General features: G+C 37.9%; 1 protein-coding gene across 4 annotated transcripts in view; it reads right to left on the bottom strand.

Annotated features, from left to right (window-relative positions):
* Nucleotides 1-24,883, bottom strand: part of CEP162 (centrosomal protein 162) — a 72,884-nt gene that overhangs the window by 26,964 nt on the left and 21,037 nt on the right. For all 4 annotated transcript variants that reach the window (XM_037143821.2, XM_053664912.1, XM_053664913.1 and 1 more), the window contains 9 exons: nucleotides 21,935-22,126; nucleotides 21,281-21,362; nucleotides 16,385-16,667; nucleotides 15,000-15,252; nucleotides 7,509-7,642; nucleotides 7,039-7,260; nucleotides 6,405-6,545; nucleotides 4,422-4,534; nucleotides 2,304-2,409 (listed from right to left, as the gene is read on the bottom strand). In XM_037143821.2, coding sequence (XP_036999716.2) covers nucleotides 2,304-2,409; nucleotides 4,422-4,534; nucleotides 6,405-6,545; nucleotides 7,039-7,260; nucleotides 7,509-7,642; nucleotides 15,000-15,252; nucleotides 16,385-16,667; nucleotides 21,281-21,362; nucleotides 21,935-22,126 — 1,526 coding nt within the window. The remainder of the gene's footprint in view (nucleotides 1-2,303; nucleotides 2,410-4,421; nucleotides 4,535-6,404; nucleotides 6,546-7,038; nucleotides 7,261-7,508; nucleotides 7,643-14,999; nucleotides 15,253-16,384; nucleotides 16,668-21,280; nucleotides 21,363-21,934; nucleotides 22,127-24,883) is intronic.

The following is a 24,883-nucleotide window of genomic DNA, read 5'->3' as shown; positions in this document are numbered from 1 at the left end:
CAGTTCTTTGAACATGCCCAGCAGGCTCCTTACCCCAATGTGTTTGCACTTACTGTGTCCTCTGCCCCCAGGGCTTAGCTCCCAGAGAGCAGGTGGCTTGCTCCTTCACTTTATCCTGATTTCTGCTCAAATGGAGCCCCAGGAAGACCTTCCTTGATCACTCTTTCTCAAACAGCAAGCCCACCCTAGACCCCAGGTATGTTGCTTTATTTTCTTCTCCCAACACTCATCACCACCTGACACATTAGATATTTATTTGAAAGCAGGACTTTATTTTGCTAACCCTTGTATCTGTCACAAATGCATAAAAAATGCTTGGCACATCAAGAAAATGCTGAATGAATTCTCAGGATGCCCTACATTCCACACTACTCTCAGTGGCCTCAGTCACTGCTAGACAAAGTAATACTCATCTTTCAGAGCTTCATTCAAATAAGGCTATTCTTTATTCCCTCCTCTGCACTTGCACAAACTTTGACTGTACCTATAGGACAGCATTTGCTACTTTGTTTCATGTGACACTGATTTGTGTACATGCTCTTCTTACCAGGTTGAAAGCTCTATGGAGACCAAGATTGATTTATTACTACCTGATGGGACTAAGAACATGGCAGATACTCAATAAATGTGCACTGAACTGAACTCATAACTGCTGAAGAAACTCTTGGACTCATAGTAGTACACTTGGTATAGTTACATTTCAAAAAAATAAATTCTCACTATACTACCTTACAATCTAAAATGCAGTCTCACTAACAGCTTCCAAATGACACTAATGCTATGCTTGTAAAGTTTTACTGTGTTTTTCCAAGTTGTCATAAAATATGGCAATATTCTTTTTTTTTTAATATTTTATTTATTTATCTTCGGAAGGAGAGAGGGAGAGAAACATCAATGTAGGTTGCTTTCCGTCTGAGGGAAAGGGAGTCTGACCAGGATGCCTGAGGGATGGATGGCCAGGGCTTATGGCAATATTCTTTAATTTGCTAATTTTGAGGCCCACTGATAAAGGGGATGGGGGCCTGTCCAATGATTTATTCTTTCTTTTTACCTGTCTATATATTTATGTAATAATTATTCTGTATATATGTACATCTGAAAAAAGATCTCTAATGAATTCATATTTGAAGCTGCATTGTATATACTACAAAGACCTGTTAAACATCAATTATTAAACTATGGAATATTCAAATTCCTATGTAACTGTAACCTTACTTTATATAATTTCTAATTAAAAAGTGGTACATAATTGGAATTTTTCTAGTTTACAACAGTATTCAAATAGATTGGAAGGGCTTTTGTATTTAGTGCTATGATTCTTAAGGGGAGAGAGAGGGGAGAATTAACTGCCCTCCCACAGGGGATGTTTGGAAACAGTGGTTTTGATGGTTACAATGCCTGGTGGGTCCACTGGGGACAGGGATTATAAAAATTATGCAATTCAGCCCTGACTGTGGCTCAGTGGATGGGCGCCAGCCTGCAAACCAAAGTGCCTCTGGTTTGATTCCTGGTCAGGGCACATGCCTGGGTTGTGGGCTGGGCCAGGTCCCTGGCTGAGTGCGTGCAAGAGGTGACCAATCAGTGTTTCTCGTACACACTGATGTTTCTCTCCCTCTCTTTTTCCCTCCCTCCCCCTCTCTCTAAAAACAAAATCTTAAAAAAAAATCATGCAATACATAACATTGTTTTGCTTAAAATATAATTAACCTGCCCAAAATTCCAAAAGGTCTCCCATTGATAAATACTCCTCTAGAAAATCCTAGGCCATATTCTTTGTACTACAATTAATAAAAATAAAGAAAAATTAGGGAGCAACTGTTGCATTTTTACCTCTGTATGAGGTACATCAGATACAAATATTTGTGGGTACAGTCTCTGCCCCCTAGAAGGATGCAGTCCACTTAGGAAAACGGGTAAAAAGCCAACTAAGGTTTTAAGGCTAACTATCATCTTCAAATTATTTGTATATTTCTGCTGTACATTTTCCAAGAGGAACTTGTCTGAAACAATGTACGCATGCCCTAAGATGTTATAATTCCAATACAGCTCCATATGATAAATGCCTGAAGAAACACTGTATTATAAATAGGATACCATCTAAAACCAGTACTTTGTTGTTTCCTCTGCGTTAGCGTCACATGTATGCTAAATGCTATGTTTGATTTCTTAATTTTTAAATGATATAACATTTATAAAAGGGTCTAATTTATTCATAAATTACAAAAACCAGACTTTTTACACATGTGGTGATTTTTATAATAACCTTTACTATTGCCAATAATTAAAATCCTCGTGCGACTCACCTGTGCCACCCGTAGTTCTGCCAACAGGTCTGTAAAAGTCTGGTTTCTGGTGGGCTCTGAGTCTTCAACTACTTGAGACAGGAAACGACTTTTCTGCATTTGTTCTCTGATTTATTTGAAAAATAAATTTTTTAAGAGGCACTCTTTTCGATACAAAATATTCAATTTTGAAACTGAAAACTCTTAACGGATGTTGGAACTAAGTGAGTCACTGAAGATAAAGTTTAATCTAAACAGTAAAATACCACTTAAAAGGAAAATACTTTAAAAAGAAGAAATGTTCATATTTAATCTAAATGAACCAAAACCCTGAGACTATTGGTTTATTTAATATACGATTAAATAACAGAACTATAAAAGCACTGCCTCCCACTCTCAGAACACACTCCCTGTCCCAGAAGACAGGCAGCGCATCCCCTGCGGTGCTGCGCGCTCCTTGTCGCATGGTCCCAGACCAATCGTGCATGTGTGAACTAACACAACCATCTACTATTTTTACCTTGGATTCAATTTTTCTGTCCTTCCAGAAACATTACATAAGGAGTTTAAGAATCCATACGTGATGGAGAGCAGAAGATAGCCAGTGGGGGCAGGGGGCAGGGTGTGGAGGGATTGTGCAAAAAATGAAATGGACTCAGGGACATGGACAACAGTGTGGTGATGGCTGAGGGGAGGGGGGTATAAGGAGACCAAATGGCAATGGAAAAAATACAATAAAGATTAAATTAAAAAACCCACATGTGCTCATTTAACCCTAATGTGCTAAAGTTACTGTTTCATTAAGAAAGTTCATTTACAATTTCAGTTTTGGATCCTGAAATAGCTCTATTTTAAAGGCCATGCGGCATAAGATGTAATATTTTAAAATACTTTATTGAAGTATTTGGAAAGAAAGATATAAATGCGTTCATGCATCAAAACTGCAGACTGTTACCCTTGGGAAAGGAGTGCTTGTTGTTTTTTTTTTAAAATATATGAAATAGCGCCCTTGCTTCCCAACCTGTGTACCTTTTTCTGTTTTGCATGAAAGGTCAGTAGGAGCTAACAGCAGCCCTGCTTCTTACACCCCAGGCTATTCAACAACAACAACAACAAAAGAAAGAAGTACGCGTAGATATAGTATTCACGTGAAATGATGCACAACTGGTGATCATTTCCTAAAGGCAGATAGGCATTCCTGTAGGCATTTCCTACAATGCCCGTGTATATGGGTTCAGATTTTTCACTTGATATGTTAAAGCTGAATGTAGCAATATCCCAAAGACCTGAAATATGATTCCTAAGTAGGTGCTGGTGCTCCATCAGCCCACCACAGTGCGTGCTGATTGGTAACTCCATTCTTCTCTGTAGAAATGCCTTAGACATTTCTCCCCCTGGCCCAGAGGATACCCCTCCACTGCTTCCTGGGACACACCTCAGCCCCTGACAGACCAGCTGGGGGTACAAAAGGCTGCTCCGCAGAGGATATCCCCCAACTCCTTCCTGGGGTGCCTCTTGGCCCGTGACTGCGTCACTCAGGGGTAAAAAAGGCTGCCCTCTCTTGCCTCAAGGGGACCAACTAACTACATGATGCATCTGTTCTCCCAAACTCCCTGGTGAGAGCAGAATGAAGTCAGTCTCGGCTGAGAACACATTCCTGCTTACCTTCTCTACTGCCACCCACCCCTCATCTTCCTTCTCTTGCTACTTCTGAGAGTTATCTAGGAAATCATGTCCACAGAGATTCCCACCCGAGACTCTACTTGTATGGAACCTGACCTAGTAGAGTAAAGTGATACTGTATGATTTTTTTTAGCATTATCACTGAAGGCATTATTACTAATATGCATTTCATAAGCATCTCAAGTGTAATGATCAATCAAGAAAAGTATTGTATGTCCAGTTTTCTGAAACTGATCTCAAACTCAAATATACATATGCTGAAAATACTTGCCTATATGTATTAGACATATAATACTAAAGGAAAAACTAGTGACTATTAAAAATATAAGAGCTACGAGTGTAAATCAGTGTACACACTTTTTCATTTCTAAGTATAAAAAGATATTATTAATATAACAATAAAATGCTCGGAACAATCTAAGTACATTTGATTTTAAGAATTTAAGAAGGACTTACTTCAAGGATGCCAACTCACTGAATAAACTCTGGTTTTCCTTAAACATTCGCTCCTCATTTTTCTTGTTTTCCTCTTGGAGATCTTTCACTTGATTATACAATCTTTCATTTTCCTTTTTATAAATAGAAAATAACATTTAGTTAAAAGTCAGTAGTACTTACTTACAACCACATATGCTCATAACAGATACATCCTTTAAACATTTTAAGGTTTTTAAATTACAGTTTTTGAGCAATCAAAATCTTTTAAGAATTCTTTATATTACAACAGAAGGGAACTTATTTTCCGAAAACATTTTTTTCCAAACAGCTTATTTTTTTAAAGAGCTGCAAAAATTCCAAACCCCAAGAGCCTAGTGTCAATAGGAGGCGCTGTGTTTCACACAGCGGGCGACTGCAGGAGTGGCCCAGCTCCGCCTCTGTGCTCTAGGGACGGAAAGGCCAGTGGGACTGCCTCACCCTCTTTTTTGTTTTTGGTCTGTCTTCCCACAGTGAGGTAATCTGATGTAGGCACAATGAGTGTCCATGCTTGTTTCTGGAACTTTCTGTGATCAGGGAGTTAGACTGGGTGTTTCTGAAAGATCAGAATAAGGCAGAGCAGAGACCACACCTACATGGTGAACTTTAAGCTAAAAAGTGACTCAGTGAGATCAGAGAGAGAAAGCACCAATCCATGCATAGGTGCTGTGGGAACCTCTTGAAAATTAGGAATCTGATAAACACTAAGGAGCCTTGAGGATCTAATAAAAACTAGGAACCACCTCACCATGTCTGGCCTTGTGCTTGGTAGACTGTCTGTGCTTAAATATCTGCAGAATTAATGATGCCCCCAAACCTACATAAATGTATTATTTATAGATATTAAATTTGTATTTCTTTTTGGGAGGGGGTGGTTGGCAAACTTATAGGTTTGTGGAATCCTCCTTAAAACTCATGCTCTATATAGCAAATCAGAATGGCAGGCCAAGGGTTTGGAAGGGTCTAACTCAAGAGGCAGTATGTCCCACAAAATTAGTGCTATTTCATTTACAGTAAACATTGACATTCTTGATGTGGTAATGCTTAGGCTACAGGTGTCAAAAGAGGAAAAGGTGATAAGGGAGAAGGGGAGGGAAGTAAAAACTAACTGGAGAGGGGAGGGAGAAGGGAGGAACTAAGACGAAATCTCAGGCTGGAGGTCACCAAGCCTGTCCTGGCTGACAGCATGACCAAGGTCTCGTCACGTGTCACAAATATCTGCCTTCTATAGGACACCCAAATTTTCTCCCATTTAATTAAAAAATTTTCACTCTCAAGTGATTTCAAATTTATATTTTTCAATACAATAGTAAAACTATTCAATATCATCTACTGAAAGCATTACAGAAATAGAAAAAGTTTTTAAGGAACATAGCTCTTACAAATAATAACAGGCAACATTCATTGACTGGTTACTCTGTGCCAGGCACTAAGAGGTTAATTTGCATTGCCTTACTTTAATTTCATAACCACCTATCCAGAAGGTACCATTACTATCACCCCCAGTTCACGGGAGAGGAAATCGGCTTGGAGAACAGTGCCCAAGGCTCCACAGCGGGTGGCGCAGCCTCATCTAAAACCAGATGCTTTGAGGAACAAGTATGAAAGACACAGGGATGAGGACTGGGGGGGGGGGGGGGAGGAAATGGGAGGGAGGTGGGGAGATGGGGCGGGGGGGGCTGGGATGGGAGAAATAGACAAAAAACTGTACTTGAAAAATAACTAAATAAAATTTGAGTAAAAATAAAAATAAAAATAAAACCAGATGCTTTGAATTCAGAATCCATGCTGTTAACCACTTCGATTCTGCCCATGAGAAACGCTCAGACTAGTCAAATTATCACTTCCTCATCTTTGCCAGAATTCCCATTACCTGTTAAATGAGCACATAAATATTTTAATGTGCCTTATTTTTATAATCAAAGGATCTCAAGAACAACCTCACTATGTGCTGAAAAATCATACCTGTTGATATCCTTGAAGAAGTGTCTCTTGTTCCTGTATTTCTTTTTGGATTTGCTTCAATTTTTCTTCAGTAACAGCACCAGCTGGTTCTCCAAAATGTAACCACCTTTGTTTTTTGTTTGTTTCTCCAAAGCTATTTAACTTGAAAAAAATGCAGAAATTGTTTATTTGGGGGAAGAGATGATAAAGTGAGAAGTGAGGAAGAATAACAGTCTTATAAGCATAATGAAATTAACCTAATACCAACTACAATTAAATCGCTACAGTGTTGTTTGTGCTAATGATGGCTCAGAAATGAAAGTTACTCGGAAATGCTCCACAGTGTCAAACTGAAGGTCTCTTAGTCAGACCTATAGAAGTTCTTTCTGAACTGTTTTCTTTGAAGGTCACAGTGAGCTAAGAGATTTATTTGAAAAAGGATTGCTAACTGAATAAAAGGATCAAAATGAGCCAATACAAATTTTGGTGTTTTGGGGCTCTTGTGTAAGGAGGTGCTCTCAGGAACCTTGCTCATGTTTACACAGCAGTTACATCGAGCCACACAGCCCTGAACAAAAAGACGACAATGCATTTATCAGGGGTGCACGCTCTTTCTTAATCAATATGAAGAAACACAGGACAACATGTCTAGTACCTTGGCTTGAAGAATATAGTTGTCTTGACTCAACTTGAAGAGTTCCTTTTCCTGTTGCTTCTTTAGTTCTTCCATCTTATTTTCCAGCTCTCTCTCTTTTTCTGAGAATGTGACTTTAATTTGCTCAATTAGGGCTTGTGCGCCCCTCCATTTTTCCTCTGCTTCCTGAACTCTTTTAAGCATAATTAATTCTGTGTTCCCACCATGGTATCCTGAAGAATCCTTTTAAGGAAAAGCATTACTTCATTACAGATTTACATATAAGATTTAAACATAGGTGGTTTAAAAAAATACCCCACAAAGAATAAAATAAGAATGTTAATAATGTTCTGCTAAATAAGAAAATATGTATTCAGTAAGAGTGAACACTTAAAGCAAAGGAAATTTCATGTACATATTAATAATTTAGTTTTAATATGACTTTAGAACATAAAAACATTATGAATAGTGTTTTAAAATTTAATACCTACGTTCTGAAACTGAACACAGGAAGCACTTCCTGTAGGGTCTTCAGACTTCTCAGGAGTAGCCAGACAACTTTCAGTTTTGGGAGCTGGCTTACTTAATGCTGCAGGTTTGATGAGTTTTGTTTCAGATAAGATTTCTAAATAGTGTAGACGGTAGATAAAAACACAAATGCAAACAAAGTTGAATGTGTATCCAGCAATTATGTAACAATAAGATGAATGAGGATCTCAAAAAGGCTGATGTGTACCACTGAGCCCAGAGCTGCTGCCCGTAATCAACATTCTACTCAATCTGACACAGAAGGCTAATGGACTGAAGATTCATGTCAAATGACAAATGGAGCTAGATAAATTTGAGAATGTGGACTAGGATAATTTTAGGCATTGCTGCTTTTAAATAAATTATTCTTTTAAAAATTCATAGCACTAACAAGAATAAACAATGAGTCAAAGAGCAGACGATAACTTTATGAAGCGCTTTAGTTGAAATTAAATGTGTTTTCAAAGCATACTTTTTATTTATTTAATTAATTAATTATTTATTTTTAGAGAAGGGAAAGGAGGGAGAAAGAGAAGGAAAGAAACATCAACGTGTGGCTGCCTCTCAGGCATCCACTATTGGGGACCTGGCCTGCAACCTGGCATGTGCCCTGACTGGGAATTGAACCAACAACCCTTTGGTTTGTAGGCTGGCACTCAATCCACTGAGCCATACCAGCCAGAGCCAAAGCATACTTTTTAGAAGTAGTAGATACTACAATATGAATAGAATGATATAAATTGCGTGAAAACTTTGTAACAGCTAAACTGATTTAAAAAGAAAAAATTATAATACTGCTCTACTACTCTGTTAATACATACTCAATTAGAAAAGATGTGATTACTCTATATTCTGGTCAAATTTTCAGCTTTTAAGGTAGGTATCTTGCAAACCCCAAACAGGAGAAAAAATTCCACGGCCAATAAATTCAATTAATAATTTTAAAAATTTAAGGGAAATACATATAAGAGATCTTGAGGTCCATATTCAAACACAACAGGTTTGGAGCTGAACATTCAATAAACATTACCTGATTGCCTGAGAGGTAGATAAATAAAGAATTTGAAATTTGTATTTTTAATGTAATTTCTTCAAGATGCTAAATTTTTAAGTCCCAAGTTTACCTTTTGATTACAAGTGAAATGCGTGGTTATTACAGATTCTGAAGTAGCCCTGACTGGTGTGGTGTGGCTCAGTGGGTGTGTCGTCCCGCAAGCCGAAGGTCACCTGCCGGATTCCTGGTCAGGGCACATGCCTGGGTTGTGGGCCAGGTGCCCAGCTGGACTGCATAAGAAGCAATAATCAATGCTTTCTCTCCCTCTTTCTCATTCCCTTCCCCTCTCTCTGAGAAGAAATACTTTTTTCAAAAATGATTTGGAAAATAAAAGTCTAAAGAAGAAACAAGTCGTCAATAGTACCCTGCTGATAGATTTTAATCATTTCCCCAGGCATACGGAAATTTTCCTCATAGAACAGTAATTATGTTAAACTGGACTGTTTGATTTAGAAGGTTTCCTGGAGAAATTCCTTAAAGCATTCACTGAGAAACTGTGTGAGTCGCTGGACAAACAGGCACTAACCCTTCCACCTCACGGGAGTCCATCGGTGCGGCTGTCGCATGGGGCGAGATCTGCTGGCACTGAGATTCCCCCCAGGAGAGGACAGCCGAGAGTGGCAGGGGGCTCTCGTTCACGCTGTCGTCTGTCCCTGCTTTTATACCAGAAGTCTCCCTTCCTAAGTCCTTAATGTTGATTTCACTAAGTAGCTATTTTCAATAATGTATTTTCTCATTTTATACATAAAAAATTACTTGGATATAAAATTCAAACATGATAACACTGCAGAATTTGGAGCCCATGAGCCCTTCTTTGAAAACAATAGGTTAAAAAAATTCAGGCAAATAAGAAACCAATCAAAATAATTCCAGAATGAAGAAGCTATGGCTAAAGGACTGGTGAAAAGCATTCAATTTCCTTAATAATCAAAACCAAGATCTAAATTCAAAAACTGAGGGAAAATACAGTTTTAAGAGATAATATAGTTTATTAAGAGATTGTTACAGTTTAAGATAGTAAACATACCTTAAACAAGTAAAAGTTAAACCAACAAAAATGGGTATATAAGTTTTGGGGATATAAGTTCTATTACCTTTATTTCAAAGAAGTGAAAACTAATAATACATAAAAATGTATAAAATTTAACAAAGAACATGGTGTTCACAACCTTTGAAGGGCTTTCATAATCTATTTTTTTCAAAGGGATCTTTTGGGATGTAATATTTCTTAGAATGAAATATTTCTAATCTTTTTACAGATTTAAGTAAAACCAAATCTCCCATTTAATTTAAAAAGAACTTGTAAGTAAAGTGTGGTCCTATTCTTATAAAACTTTCCGTTCTGCCTCTTTCCTGCCTTCCACCTACTCAGGCCTCCTTCTATCTCCATAAGTACTGCATGTACATACATAGTGAGAAGCATGGACCAGTTTTTTCTGGCTAAATTATTTCTTTCTTTTTACTTTCCTTTGTTTTTTATTTAAATAATGAACAACTATCCCTTTCATGACAATAAAACTATTAGTCCCAAAGTAAAAACACAAGAGTTAACAGAAACCTAATTTTACTCTGGACAGTCATCTCCCTGGGCTCCGTGCAACTGGGGGTGGCCACGCCATCAAAGTTCTGGCCAATAAGATGAAAGCACAATTTTCCTACACAGGACTTCCAGGAAAGTGACTGCTGTCTTGATTAAGAAGTGGACGATGTAACTGGCACGTACTTTTTACCTTTTCACCTCTCCTTATGACAGGGGTTGGAGGCTGAATAACCATCTTGGGACAATGAAGATAAAAGTCACAGACTAAGGATTTTGCAACAGTAATGAAGGGATCTGGTTCCTTGCACAGTGGCACCAGATTTGGACTGCTTATCCCTGGCCTCTTGGTTACATGAAAAAGAGAAGCCTGTTGCTTGGGAAAGCCTCAGTAGATGGGCTTCTTTTTCCTCTTAATGACTGTTGATCCCAAGTGCATTCTCTAGACTTTCTGTACACAAATCTCCTTTTTGAGATTTGCTTCCCGAGGAACACAGCCTGTAACAAATTGCAGTCACCCCAAAGGAATCACAGTTTTGAATGAAAGTAACACAGCTTTGGGCAATTTTTTCAATAAAAAGACAAATAAAAAATCATACCTAACAGTCTAATGAAAAAAAAGGAGCTCAGTATAAAAATAGTCAATAGTTTACCACTGTGCTTTAATATAAATTTTAGTGATTTGTTTTATTTTTATCTTGGTATTCATAAACACTATAAAATTTTGAATTAAAAAACAGTACTCATAAAAATATTGTTCACTTCATCTATTAACTCTACATCAACCCCTTGTTTCTCTGCCATCTACCACGACATTACTTGTGTCTTCACTCTTAGTAATGTTCACATACTCACAGGTAACCCTTGCAAACCCTGGGCTTTGGGTTCCTTATACTTCTCTTCACCTCAGCTACTCACTCCCACTAGACATACTCTACCTCATTTTCTATCACCAGTAATGCAATCCCTCCCAAATCTCAGTCATAGGCATTTACTCTTATCAGTCAATCCTGTCTCCCACCTGCCACCCCACTGGGACTCAAAGTTTGTTGATCTACCTACTTCAAACTGTATTGCACCCCCCGATGTCTTTTCTTCCTTTATTATTCAACTTTCACATATATCATTATTTACCCTCTTGCTCGTCTCTTTGTTCACTGGACTCATTTGGCTAGAAACACTCACCTTGGTAAACTCACCTATTCAGCTACTGAACACCAGCGATCAATCAGCGAAATGGGGCCACGCACACAAACACAGACACACACCCTGCCCTGTCTCAATTTAAATTCATGATCACTAACTTCAAGTAGACTCTGTTGCTGGCTGTCTAATCCTCTACGATAAGACTTTTCTGCATCCCCTCTTCTGTCCTCCAACACTCCTGGCCCATCCTCACTGCCAGCCAATGACACTGTGACATTTATCAGAGAAAATGGAGGCAAACAAAGAAATCACCCACTTTCTCACCAATTCTACCCACCTAACAGTATCTGTACCTTCCTATCTGCTTCCACAGATGAACAGTCCAGGTTCCTATCTGAAGCCAACCCTTCCCATGCACATGAGGTCCCACTACCGCCCCTCTACTCAAGGACATTGCTTTAGCAATTCTTCCCCCTCTCTCCATCACGACTTTTTTCATGTCTACTGAATCTTTCCAAAAAGCATAAACATAATACAATTTATACTATTATTTCTCCAATTAAAAACAAAGCAAAGCAAAATGAAAGGCTTCTCCTGACTCCACTTCCATGCCAGCTACAGACTGTTTTGTTTTCCTGCCTTTTACATCCTTTTCTCCAGGGTGGTCTGTAACTTGAAGTATACAATTCTGCTCCCATTCCTATTCAATTTGCATTTTACAGCCATACACCCATGAAAAATGCTTGCCCAACTTACTGATGACCTCCTCCTTGCTAAACCCAAAGGTTAGTTGTCAGTTTGTCAGTCATCTTTACCTCCCACAAGCAACTGATAGAGCACATCAATTCTCCTTCACATACTTTCTCCACTTGGATCCCACATTCTCAGGTTTCTGCCAACCTTACTGCATTCTTTGTAGTTACTCCTCTGCTCCCTGACCTCCTGAGATGAGCATGCCCAGGGCTCAGGCCTTGGTTGGCTTTCTTCTCCAGTTATGCTCACTTTCCTGATAATCTTCATCAGTCTCATGGCTTAAAAAACCATGGCTCAAAAAACATTAGTTTTTATGCCTAAAACTTTTCAGGGGCTCACCTTTTCACTTAGTAAAAGCCTAAGTCTGTCAAATGCCCTAGGAAAACCTCTATCTGCCTGCCCCTTTGACTGTCTGGTCTCATCTCCTACTACCCTCTTGGCTCACCCTGCCCTGGCCGTGTGGGGCTTCTGTGCTCTTCCTTGAACATGCAGGCAGTTAGTTATCCCAACTTTAGGACTTCTTCTCTGGCTGTTTCACCTTTCTGGGATATACTATACCCAAATATCCACAGAATCAGTTGCCTTCCTACAAGTCTTTGTGCAAATAGCTCTTTCTCAAGGAGACCTACTCTATCCTGTTTAAAATTGTGACCTGCCTCACTGACACGCTTGCTCTACTTTTTCTTTTCCTTAGTGTGTGACATCATTTACTTAACTGTTGTGCTCATTGTTAAATGTCCCTCTTCCTCGTCAGATGAAAAGTTCTACAGAATGGGGCAAGGGAGGTTTCTCTGCTTACCTAGTTTACTGATATCACCTACTAGTGCCTAGACCAAGGCAGGTGCTGAAAAAATATTTATAAATGAATATATGTGGGAAAAGTAAACTTCAAAAATGTCAGGGGTCATTTTATCTTAAATAAATATAACAGAGTAAATAATATTAAAAGCAAAATTTCAGCCCTGGCTGGTATAGCTCAGTGAATTGAGCGCGGGCCTGTCAAGTAAAGGGTCACTGGTTTGATTCCCAGTCAGGGCACATGCCTGGGTTGTGGGCCAGGTCCCCAGTAGGGGACACATGAGAGGCAACCACATATTGATGTTTCTCTACCACTCTTTCTCTTTCCCTTCCCCTCTCTATAAAAATAAATAAATAAAAATATTTTTTTAAAAAAGCAAAATTTCATTTTCTTGCTTCCAGAGTACAAAATGAATGACACTAAAATAGTAATGAAAATTTTTCCTACTCTTCTTGATGATTTTAAAATACTCACACAGACAGAAGAACAGAGTCTTTAATGCCTAAAGAATTTTAAATATGGGCATTCCTTACAGATGTTGTGGATTTGGCTCCAGACCACCAAAATAAAGCAAGTGTTACAATAAAGCTGAGTCATAATCTTTTTGCTGGTGGAGGGTCTTACCCTCCATTTTTAAAAGACGTAATTTCTGTGAGGTGTAATAAGAGCAATGAAATGAGGTATGCCTGTATAGTCAAAGTGGTCCTGAAATGGATAGTTGTAGGGAAGGGCAGGGGAAGACACTTTAAGCTAGAGATGAATTTTCCAATGAGGACAGTACTTCTGTGACAACTATCACCATGTAACAATGATGAAATTGGTCACTTACTCAATTTGGTCATAAAGAAAAAGACAAAATCGTCTGGCTCTATCACTGCTCTCCTTCCTCACTCGAGTCTAAAGGCAGCAGAAATCTTGGTCTCACATGAACATTTCTATTTCTTTTAATAGCTGTATCGGGTCTAGGATGAAAATTACCCTTTCCAACTGCCAGTATAAATGACTCCATTAGGAAATAACAGAGGCACCGTGATGTATAAAACTATGCAGTATTTGATAAGTAAAACATCCTGGCTCCCCAAGTCTATATTGAACTAATGTCTAGATAATCTCTCTATAAACCTTTATTTACAGGCTGCCATTTGCATCCTTAATTATTACAGAGCCAACCATGTAATAATTGGTTACATGGTTGGTGGAGAGGTTTGACTCTTATATTCACTTTCCATGTTTTCTGGGTCTCATTTAGGAAAACCCAAATGTAATAATGAAAAACCTACTATAAATTGAATCCTTCAGAAATAGAATATGTATCTTAATGTTAATTACTTTCTGTAAATAAGGAAAGTTCATAGAAAGATAGAAGGAAACAGGGAAAGTAAAGAAAAAGGAAAGTAAAATAATATACTACAGGTGGCCCTTGAACAATATGGGAATTAAGAGGACCAATCCCACCATGCAGTCAAAGATTCACATATAATTTGACACCCCCAAAACTTAAGTACCAATAGCCTACTGTTCACTGGAAGCCTTACTGATCACATAAAGAGTCAACTAATACATATTTTGTATGTTACATGTATTATGTACTGCAGGGGTCCCCGACGGCTACTGGTCAGATCAGGGGCAGCATGAGATTCTCATGGGAGCACAAACCCTACCGTGAACTGCACATGTGAGGGATCCAGGTTGGGCACATTCCTTACGAGAATGCAATGCCTGATGATCAGAGTTGGAGCTGAGGCGGTGATGCTAGCGCTGGGGAGGGGTTACCAATACAGACTATCATTAGCAGAGAAGTTTGACTGCACAGAGATCCCAATGAATCAATGGCTTGCAGACTCATATCAAAACCCTATCAGTGAGTGGCAAGTGACAATTAAGCTGCATCTTATAATATCCACCCCGCTCCCTGGCCCACAGAAAAAATTTTTCCATGAAACCGGTCCTTGGTGCCAAAAAAAGGTTAGAGATCGCTGATATTCTTAGACTAAAGTAAGCTATAAAGAAGAAAATGTCATTAAGAAAATCATAAGAAAAATACATTTGCAGTATTTACTGAAACAAAATATGCATATAAGTGGTCCCGTGAAATTCAAACCCATGTTCAAGGGTCAAATGTATATACACAGAACTCTATTGTGAAAAGAGTATATGATGATTACCTTTTTTCCTGGCTTGATTTGAGGTGGGAATGGACCTCAAGCTCCTGCTTTTCATGTCTTTTGAAGTTTTCTTTTCATTAGTGGAAAATGTCTTGAATGGTGAACTGGGTTTTCCATAGCCCGAGCTCCTAACTGACGCATATAATCCACTCTGGGGACGTCTTTTAGGTAAAGGAGGTGCACTTCTAGCCTTGTATGGTACCTGTTTACCAATTACAGCCCCTTCTCCAGAACTGAGTTGAGGTCTAAAAGTCTGCACACAAGTGTAAACTCTTTAGTACTTGAGTGAATTTCAACCACAGTTGTAATGAAGATTTAACAGATGGCAAAATCATAGCGATTAATAAGTAATGTAGTTTGCTAAAGGGAAAACACTACATTAAAATTCTCTAAGTCCAATTCATCAGAATTTTGGTATTTTGAAGCACATCTTCAAATCAGAAATAAAGAGCAAAATATTATAACAAAATAAGCCTGCCAGAAACCAATGTGTAATTATGTGAATGAACATGGAGAAGGATGGGAAGAACATATTTTGAAATGACAAAGTTTTATTTTCTTTTTCCTCTAAATTTCTCAAGATAAAATAAAATTTTAATACTCTGACTTATTCCACAAAGAACAGGAGATGGTTTATGATAAACATGTAACTCAATATTGTAAAATAAAAATAAAATATTGGGATCATAAACTATAAATCAGAACTGATTAAGAACAGAGGAAAAAGAAACAGTAAAATTCAAGTTATTAACAATTTCTAATAGTATTTATGGGAAATACCAACTTAACTTACTTTTAGAGAACACAAATTACTAGAAAGATTGAATGAAAAGCACAGGAATAGTGAATAAATTCTATTTTCTTATGCTACTCAAATTCTGGACTATGGTTACTAAAACAAGCAAATGTAAAGGATGTCTTCTAAAAGAAAGCTCATGCCACCCTGGCTGGTGTGGCTCAACTGGCTGAGTGTCATCCTGAGGACCTGAACGGTCACAGGATGAAGCACATACCCAGGTTGTGGGTTTGATCCTTGGTCGGATGGCAGAGGAGAAGGCAACCAGTGGATGTTTCTCTACTCCCTCCATCTGTCCCTCCCTCCCTCCCTCTCTCTCTAAAAGCAGTGAAAAAATGTCCTCAGGAAAGGATTCAATAATTTTTTTTAAAGGAGAAAGCTAATGCCATAGAGGTATTTTTGAATTTGGGGACTGCAGTGTGTTGTAACAAGTACTGCTCACAAATACCCAGGATCTATGTGGAGGACAGTTAAGTAATCAAGCCTACAAGTTTAACAAGTGCCTACATAATGATATTGTAGGGCACTTACATGACCTTATATAATAGCATTTACCAATGTCAAAATAATTTACATTATAAACACTTACTTTCTTTATTTTGTCATCCTGAGATAGTATCGAGGGACCAACAGATAGTTTTTTCCTCAAAATATCGAGGTACATTTTATCTATATATTCTTCTGTAGTATTTACTCTTGGACAGCTATGGTCTATACTTTCACTTGCTGTCTTGTGTAAAACCACATTCTCCTCATTTTTGTCAAAAAATTGGTTCACACTTTGTGGCTCTTGAGATACAACATTTGGCTTCACCTGAAGTGGTAAAGGTCTTACAATTTCAGTTTCTTTACTACCAGCCAGTTTCTTACAGCTATAAAACAAAATAGGACACACAGAATAAACCTTACATGACTCTTCAAATATCAGTTTTATTCACACACACACACACACACACATGCACACATGTGAAACTATTCAAATTAGGTCATTAATGGTAAATACATTATTTATAATCCTGGTTAATAGAGTATACTTATATCATAATTATTTTGAATTTCAAATAATAATTTTAATGCACTGTAAGGGATTACATGAATAACTCTGAGACCTACCTTCAAAGAAAAGCAAAACCAAATGTGACTAAGATTGCTTTTGTATAAGAAAAAATAAAATATAAATTTCTAGGTGAACTTTTTATAATGTATCTTTTATCCATACTACCTTATAAGATCAACATGCAATAGTGGCAGAAAAAACATTTTATACATTTCTAGAAGAGATTAAAGAGATGATCATAATTTATGACAAAGAGGCATAAAATATAAATATTAAAAAGCATAAATTTCATCACAGTCTAGGAAAAATTTTAAAGTAAAACAAAAAGTCATGAGGATTTTTAAATAAAATCACTTCTGTAGTTTAAAATACTTAAATGAGATCTAACATTTAAGACCATTAGATTTTAAAAATATGGAAAATTATCCCTTGAAATGTTCTAAATATGCTTAAAGATCAGCATATTACGGGGGCTCCTACAACATGGATATTGTTATTTTCAAACAATTTAATTATAGTCAATTAAGTCACTTAATTTTGTTATGTATAAAATAAGATGAAAGGAAATTTAAGAGGCTACCATCTTCATATAAGGTAGATAAACTTCTTAGTGACTGTTACAAGCTTCTTCTAAAGTAGAAAGAATCATCTGAAAATATAATATAGTTCCTTTATTCTTTATGATAGCAGAACCTGGCTAGATGTTCATCCAAAGTGTTTCCTGCCTTTGCTGATTATGATTTAAACTACATTTCCGCTTCACATCTAGATGGGGCCACTTACCAGTTCTTGCCTTAGAATGTGAGGGCCACCGTGACGAGAACCTGAAATGCGTCATCAGCACAGTGGCTGGGTTTTGGGTGGCAAGGAAACTGATCATAGAGGCTGGAGAAGGGGCAACCCATGTTTTACAGTGGCAAAAATTTTACTAAACTGCCACCTACAATAGTTTATAAGGCCAACCACGTGCCTACTGAGTCAGGGTACTAAGAGAAGTGGCCAGAGAAAATGGGGAGTTTTTAAGTGCCAGCTACTGCTGGCTACTTTGGTAAGATTATAAGAGAAAGATGAGCTTAAGAATGTGCAGAATGTAAGAAGAAATCAAGGGAAAGAGTCTAGAAACTCAGGGCCTCTTGGGTTCACTCTCTGTGTCTAGACTGAAACGGTAAGATCTGGCATTAAAAAATGCTGTAAGAAAGCAGTACTTCATGAGACCTCATAGCTGAGAATACTAACTCAGTCCCTTGGCAAAAATTATATTAAAGGTGCCATCTTCACACATAAGGTTATTATGCCCAATAATATCCAGGCAGATGCAATTAAATCAAGAGGGAAAAAACCCCACAGGGTCAAGGAAGCGAAGATTTGAAACTTTTCTGTCAAATAGCAAAGAACTAGCAAAGAACTTCATGCAGTTGCTGGCACCTGGGATTGACTGGAACCAAAAATATCAGAAGCTGACTAAACTTTCTGAAGGAACTCTAATGCTAAAGAAACTACAACCTTATTTTTTAAAAAAAGCCAGTGACTGTCTGGGACACTGAAAATCATCTGCAGGCAAGAAGTGAAATGAGAAAGGAGTGCATCTTCCAAGATGAGTGCACCTGCCTCGCAAAACCCACCTTAGTGGGTTTTTTGAGCTTAGTGTGCTCAAGGGTAATTATTAAACGCTAGAAAAATCCTCCAAGGAGTGGAACCAGGAGCTATGTGGAACAACTTATTAATCCAGTAGTTCCTCGTTAAGAGTAGAACAATGGCCTAATTAAGGAAAATCCCTATTTGCAATGGTGTGTGTGTGGGAGCGTTGTGGGGGGGGGGGAAGGGGCGTCTTTGAAAGGCCTCTCCAGTGGATTTCAGGTTACATTAATGATTACTGTATTTTCCTTCCTGAATGGGAGTACTTGTTGCAGTTCCACCATTATACACCGCAATAGCAGGAATGAGGCAGTACATAATCTGCCTGTTTAAATCATTGATTATTAGACAGTCAAGAGCCCCATTCAAACCTGATGAAAAGGACTGCACCTCACCTGGAAATCCTGGCCTTTCAGATGGATACAGACCTGCCTGGGACTCTGAGCTGTCTGCTTTGGGGAGGAGATGAGAGGGTCCGTGCATGAAGGTTAAAATGAAAGTTTGGCTATCAGAAGGGTGTATTCTGGTTGACACTGGCTAGATGCTTACCAAAGTCATTTATTTTTCTTTCCGGGTTTATAAGCAAACCACATTTCCCAGCCCTCTTGGGTCTTGTTATCTAGATGTGCTATGGTTTTTATAGAATGTGAGCTAAAGTGGTGTATTCTCTTATGTTGAGGCAGTTAAAAGAAAGTATCCTAAACTATCCTTTTTCTTTCCTTATCAACTGACTGGATGGGGCCATGACATCCTTAAAACCATGTGTTTGAAAAAGCCTGAGTCCCTAAATGTGTGTAGCAGAGTCCCACCCTAACCCCACGAACACACATGAAATTATGATGTAAGCAAGAAGTGAATTCTGATGATGTTAAGCAACAAAAATTTCAAGGGTTTTCTGTTAACAGCAGCTAGAATCATTTACCCTACAGTTTCCTAAAGAATTTCTGAATATGTGTACTAAAGTTTGCACTACTGACATTTCTATAGTTATTGTTATGCTTTTAATGTAAGTATAGTTGTTTCCAGCTTTTAAACACAAATGTAATAATCTATGTTTTAGAATTCACATGACTAAACTGGTTCCATGTATGCCAGCAAAGACACAAGACATAGAAAATGTCTTCAGTAACACTAACATATCCCCAAAAAGCAATGGCGAGTACCCACAATCTACTCTTTAAAAATAATAACTAGCACACACATCTGTGGAAGAATACTAGACTAAGCATACAAGTAGATGGGTTTCAGTGTAAGCTTCACTGTATCATTTTTGCTTTAGTACAAATACAGAAACAAGGCCAAGAAATCAATGCAAGTGGATTTCCACAACACAGATGTAATACAAGAAGGGGCTCAAAATGTGTCTGATGACAGCCTTTTCACAGACATATTTCTGGGACACCAACGATCTGACATTGTTAGGTCATTATGCACATGGATGTCCTGTGTACCCTGGTCATAGTCAGATGACTTTGGGCCATTTATTTAACCTCTTTAAGACTCAGTTTTCTTAACTATGAAATGGAAATAATAATGGAATATACTTCATGAAGTTGCTATAAGATTAAATAAAATAGTGTCCATTAAGGACTTTGCCTAGTGCCCTGGCTGGTGTGGCTCAGTTGGTTGGAGAGCTGTCCCGTAGACCAGGAGACTGTGGGTTTGATTTCCAGTCGGGCACATACCCAGGTTGTGGGTGTGAACCCGTCGAGACGTATGTAAGGTGGCAGCCGAACGATGTTTCTCCCTGACATTGATGACTCTCTCTCTCTTCACCTCCCTTCCACTTTGCATAGCACTGGGCTCACGTGTGATAAAAATGTTAGCTGTTGCTCTGACCAGTGTGGCTCAGTTGATTGGGTGTTGACCCGCAAAGCTAAGGGTCACTGGTTCGATTTCCAGTCAGGGAACATGCTTGGGTTGTAGGGTGTGTGCGCGAGGCAATACTGATGTTTCTCTCACACATCAATGATTCTCTTCCTCTCTTTCTCCCTCCCTTCCTGCCCTGAGAGTAAATAAATAAAATCTTAACAAAAAATGTTAGCTGTATTCATCCATATCATCACCTGGTTCGTGTGAGAGCTTCACCACTAAACCGAATTTACTGTAGTTTCATCACTTGAATGATGGGGATTAAGGATGCCTCTCCTACTTGTTAGGAAAACCACTTAAGATAATGAATGTGATACTCTTAAGTGATACACAAATGCAAAGTGGTTTTATGGTGAGGTTATTATGATATGCTCTTTTGTGTGGTAGAGAATGATGGTGAGGTCCACAAGCTTCAACTGAAATGTACTGGAGCTGGAGCACTTTCATGAAGCCCATTCATTTCTCCTGTGCCCAAAGAACTCACCCCATGAGATGATGGCCAGTCTATGGCAAAGTACAAAACTAACTGGTTTATAAAGAAGCAAGTCTATGACTCATATACAGAATAACATTCGTGTTTCATCTCTTCATTCCAATTAATTATCCCTGAGCTGCTGAAAGCTGAAGAAATTATACTTTTCAGTAAAAAGCTTTAAAACAACTTAATGGCATTAACTTTTTTAGTAGCATCTATTTTTTTTCATTTTAGCACTAGAAGTTGTTTGAAAAACTAAGTGAAAACTAATTTTTAAAAACTCTTTTAAAAAGAGGACAGCAGTGACTCATAGGTAAACACATATAACTACATTGATCATTCACTAGGAACGATTATGTAGGAACAAATGATTCTACATGTTTCCAGTGACAAAACAATAAACAAACGAGAAAAAGAACTTGCACAATCCACTTCAAAAAACTCACCTGACAGCCTGTAAATCCAAACCACTGATCCCACAAGAATCTATTCTGATAGGTTTCATCAGCTCCTCTACTGTGGGCAGATCTGGGGGAGGAGTTAAAACAGCAACAAAAAATGTATTCAACTTGCTTGATTTTACGTGTCATACCAACAAAATTACATTTTCTCTGATTTACACAGTTAAAATGGCACATACAATTAACCCAACTTCCCACTGTAAAGGTGCTTATACCAAGACAACCTCTTTGATATTTTTGAAATACATACATACATACATGCATATACATATATATGATGCATAGTTATACATACATCAAATACATGTGTATGGATATATTCACACACGTATTTACCTGCTAAATATGTATTTAGTTGATCCCAAAATACTGTTTTCTATTTAAAAAATAACTTTGGTATATACACATGGAAAAAATTAAAAAATGTAAAAACACAAGTAATTTCTTATTTTGGTCAAGGCATATAAGAAAAGAAATTGAAATTTTATCCTATGTTCAGCTCTAACTTTACAGTTAAACCACTGATTTCCGAATTTTACTTGAACGAACCCTTTAAATAAATTCAGAGACTGCAGCAAATTGTATCTAAATCCCACTAAACTGGAAGCTGTTCAGAGAGGGTCTAAAATGAGCTCTTACCAGATTCTGTAGTAGAGATGTTTTTGGAGGAGTCTTCATTTTCTTGAGGATGACCTTTCGCTGAGCTTTTGGTATTCTGCATGGCAGTGTTCTCAAGTCTTTGTTCATCAGCATCTCCCAAGGAATGGGCTATGTGACAATAAGCCTGATGAAGGGCTTCAATGTCACTATTGCTTTGTCCATAAGAAACGCCTGTTAAAATAAATGTAATCTCCAGTATAATTAGACAAATACATGAGAAATGTAAACTAATATTACCCCTTAATCTGTTAGGAATGGCAAACAATGCTGTAGGACAATGAAAACATTAAAAGATGGAGTTAAATACAAAACCAGGTAGTATGTAGGTATGGCCTACCAGTGTGAAGTCACAGCAGGTTCCATAACTCTTTCCAGCAAGTTGACATGTTAACTCTAAAATCTGACTCCATTGGTTATTTCCCTCTCTTCCTAATACCTTTAATCAGACACTCTGCATTGGATAAAACTCCTAAATTTCCCAAACTGACACAATCATCTCAAAAATTCTGTTTCTCCCTTACCACTACCTCTCTCAGCCTCCCTGTGCCACCAAGCAGGAGTCTGAATTTCTTCAACTGAAATTCAACTCCTCTAACTTTGCAATTCAATGTACTCCAATATCTCACTCAAACTGCTATAATGAAAAACAGTTTCCTAATGGCCACACACGGTCATCTTGAGTTCTCTTCAACACTGTGTGACATCTGGCACCGCCCTTGTCCTGGGAACTGTTCTCCTTGCATCTTCTCCTTGTTCTCCCACCACTGTGAGGGCTACTTTTCCACCTCTTACAGTGCCATGGCTCCCCTCAGGGCTCCCTCTTTAGCCTTTTTTAAACTCCTTATTTATTTATTTGTTTGTTTGTTTATTTACTTACTTACTTATTTATGCTAAACATCATCAAAAACCTTAGCTTCATCTATTCCACATATGCCTATGATATTCACACCTATCTTTTGTCCTTATTTTTTCTGAATAATATATTTAGATTGTTTGGTAAGTAAATCACATCTAACATGTCCCCACCCGAATTTATTATATTCCCCAATAAACTCATTTTACTACTAGTATTTCCTATTTTAGCTACGGGCATCACTAGTTCACCTCGTCATCCAAAAAGGGAACACTTGATGTCACTGTTCACTCTCCTTCCCTATTAACTTTCTCCTCCTCCACCAACTGATAAATAAATCTGAAAAAATATTAGAGGAATGTAATGATAACAATAATCCAATATTTTTATGAGTACTTTCCTACTCATTTTGTAATTTTCATTACTAAGTGAAATTTTCAAAATTAGAAAAAAGTGCAAGTCATAGAAAAGGAGAAAAATGGGTCAATCAGTCTCCTTTTCTTTTGATTATTGCCTAAAAATACAATAGTACATACAGCCTCATCTTCCTCTATATAAGTTCTATACTGGCTATTATTCATCTAAGGAGCTATTTTTAACTCTAAATGAAAGAGGCAGCCAAATGCCACACCTAAAGAGTGTGTTAAGAATGCCTTACAGTGGGATATCTTTCTACCTAATGCTTCAGGTCACCAATGCTATTTGGAGCATGCTCAATAAACAACAGGTTTGCTTAAATAAATTATAAACAAAAAAAAAGAGATAGAGCAGAATTGTTAACAGTTAAGTGGCAAGTGGCAGGGATTTTTCAGTAGGACTTCAGGAAAAAGATCTTGCCTGTGAAGGTAAGCCTAATGCTTTCCCTAACCATCTGATGGACTGAATACCACGACTGAAGAAGAGAATCAGTCTTTGTATAAAAAAAAAGGAAAAAGGCACAGGTGTTTTTTTCTTTCCTGTGCAGAAATATCAGAATACTTCAGTATCTGTTGAGTATATATAACTGAAATGACATCTATGTTAAGTAACACAGCAGTACCGAATGCTCATACCTAATTTATCAGGTGTGAGGTATCAGAAAGAAGAGGTTCCAGGCTCGCTAAAGCAACAGTAGGGCAAATGTGCAGAAAAACAAATGACCTGAAAGTTAGAAATTAAAAACAGAGTATAGAGAGGTTTAAGGGCAGCTCAGAATACAGACCAGGGGAAAGATACTTTTCTGCTAACTTGAGTCATTAACCCAAATGACATTAAAATATTTCAGTCATACAAGTTAACTTTTTCCCTGCGTTTTAGGAAAAGGCCTGACCTGCCTGTATCTTATATTGAAAAAGACAGTATTCTATGTAGTTATTTTATATATCACTACAAAAGCCCAAAGCTCCCTGTATTTTTCCACTAAGAACGTTGAGACAGGTCGGATCCTACTTTGCAGAGACCAGGGCAGGTGGTGGAGCAACACTGTCACCCTGTGACGGCTCCAGTCCATGCAGCCAGCCCACAAAATGGTACCTGCCTATGAGACAAGTGAAAGTAAGTGACAGTCTAGCTCTCACCTGGTGTTAAGAAAACCTCACTTTTATATATACTAACCTTTTTAATACAACAAAGCATAAAGGCTTTCATAAATATTATTTAAAAAGATGATCTTTGACAATGTAGCACCTAGTCTAAGCCTGCTTAATCCTGGAAAAAACATGGTTAAAAAAAAGCAGAACAGGTGTTGAAAGACAAATACCATATGATCTCACCTTTAACAGGAAGCTAGCAACAAAACAAGCAAGCAAGCAAAATAAAAACAAAGACACTGAAATAGAGAACAAGGGGACAGTGACCAGAGGGGAGAGGGGAGGAAATTTCAGGGGAAAAAGGGGAAGGATTTACAGGAACTAGTATAAAGGACACATGGACAACAACTAAGGGGGGTGGAAATGGGAGGGAGGTGGGGAGCACTGGGGGGGTGGGCTGGGATGGGAGTAAAAGACAGAAAACTGTACTTGAACAATAATTAAATTTTAAAAAGATTTTAAAAAAGCAAAACAAAAAAATTTATTTAAGAATCTATTCAGTTCTTA

The sequence above is a fragment of the Artibeus jamaicensis genome, unplaced genomic scaffold, assembly GCF_021234435.1.
Source record: "Artibeus jamaicensis isolate MK-2021 breed Jamaican fruit bat unplaced genomic scaffold, CSHL_Jam_final contig_387, whole genome shotgun sequence".
NCBI lineage: Eukaryota > Metazoa > Chordata > Mammalia > Chiroptera > Phyllostomidae > Artibeus > Artibeus jamaicensis.
Note: the sequence above shows the minus strand (reverse complement) of the source record. Positions and strands in the feature narration are given on the sequence as shown.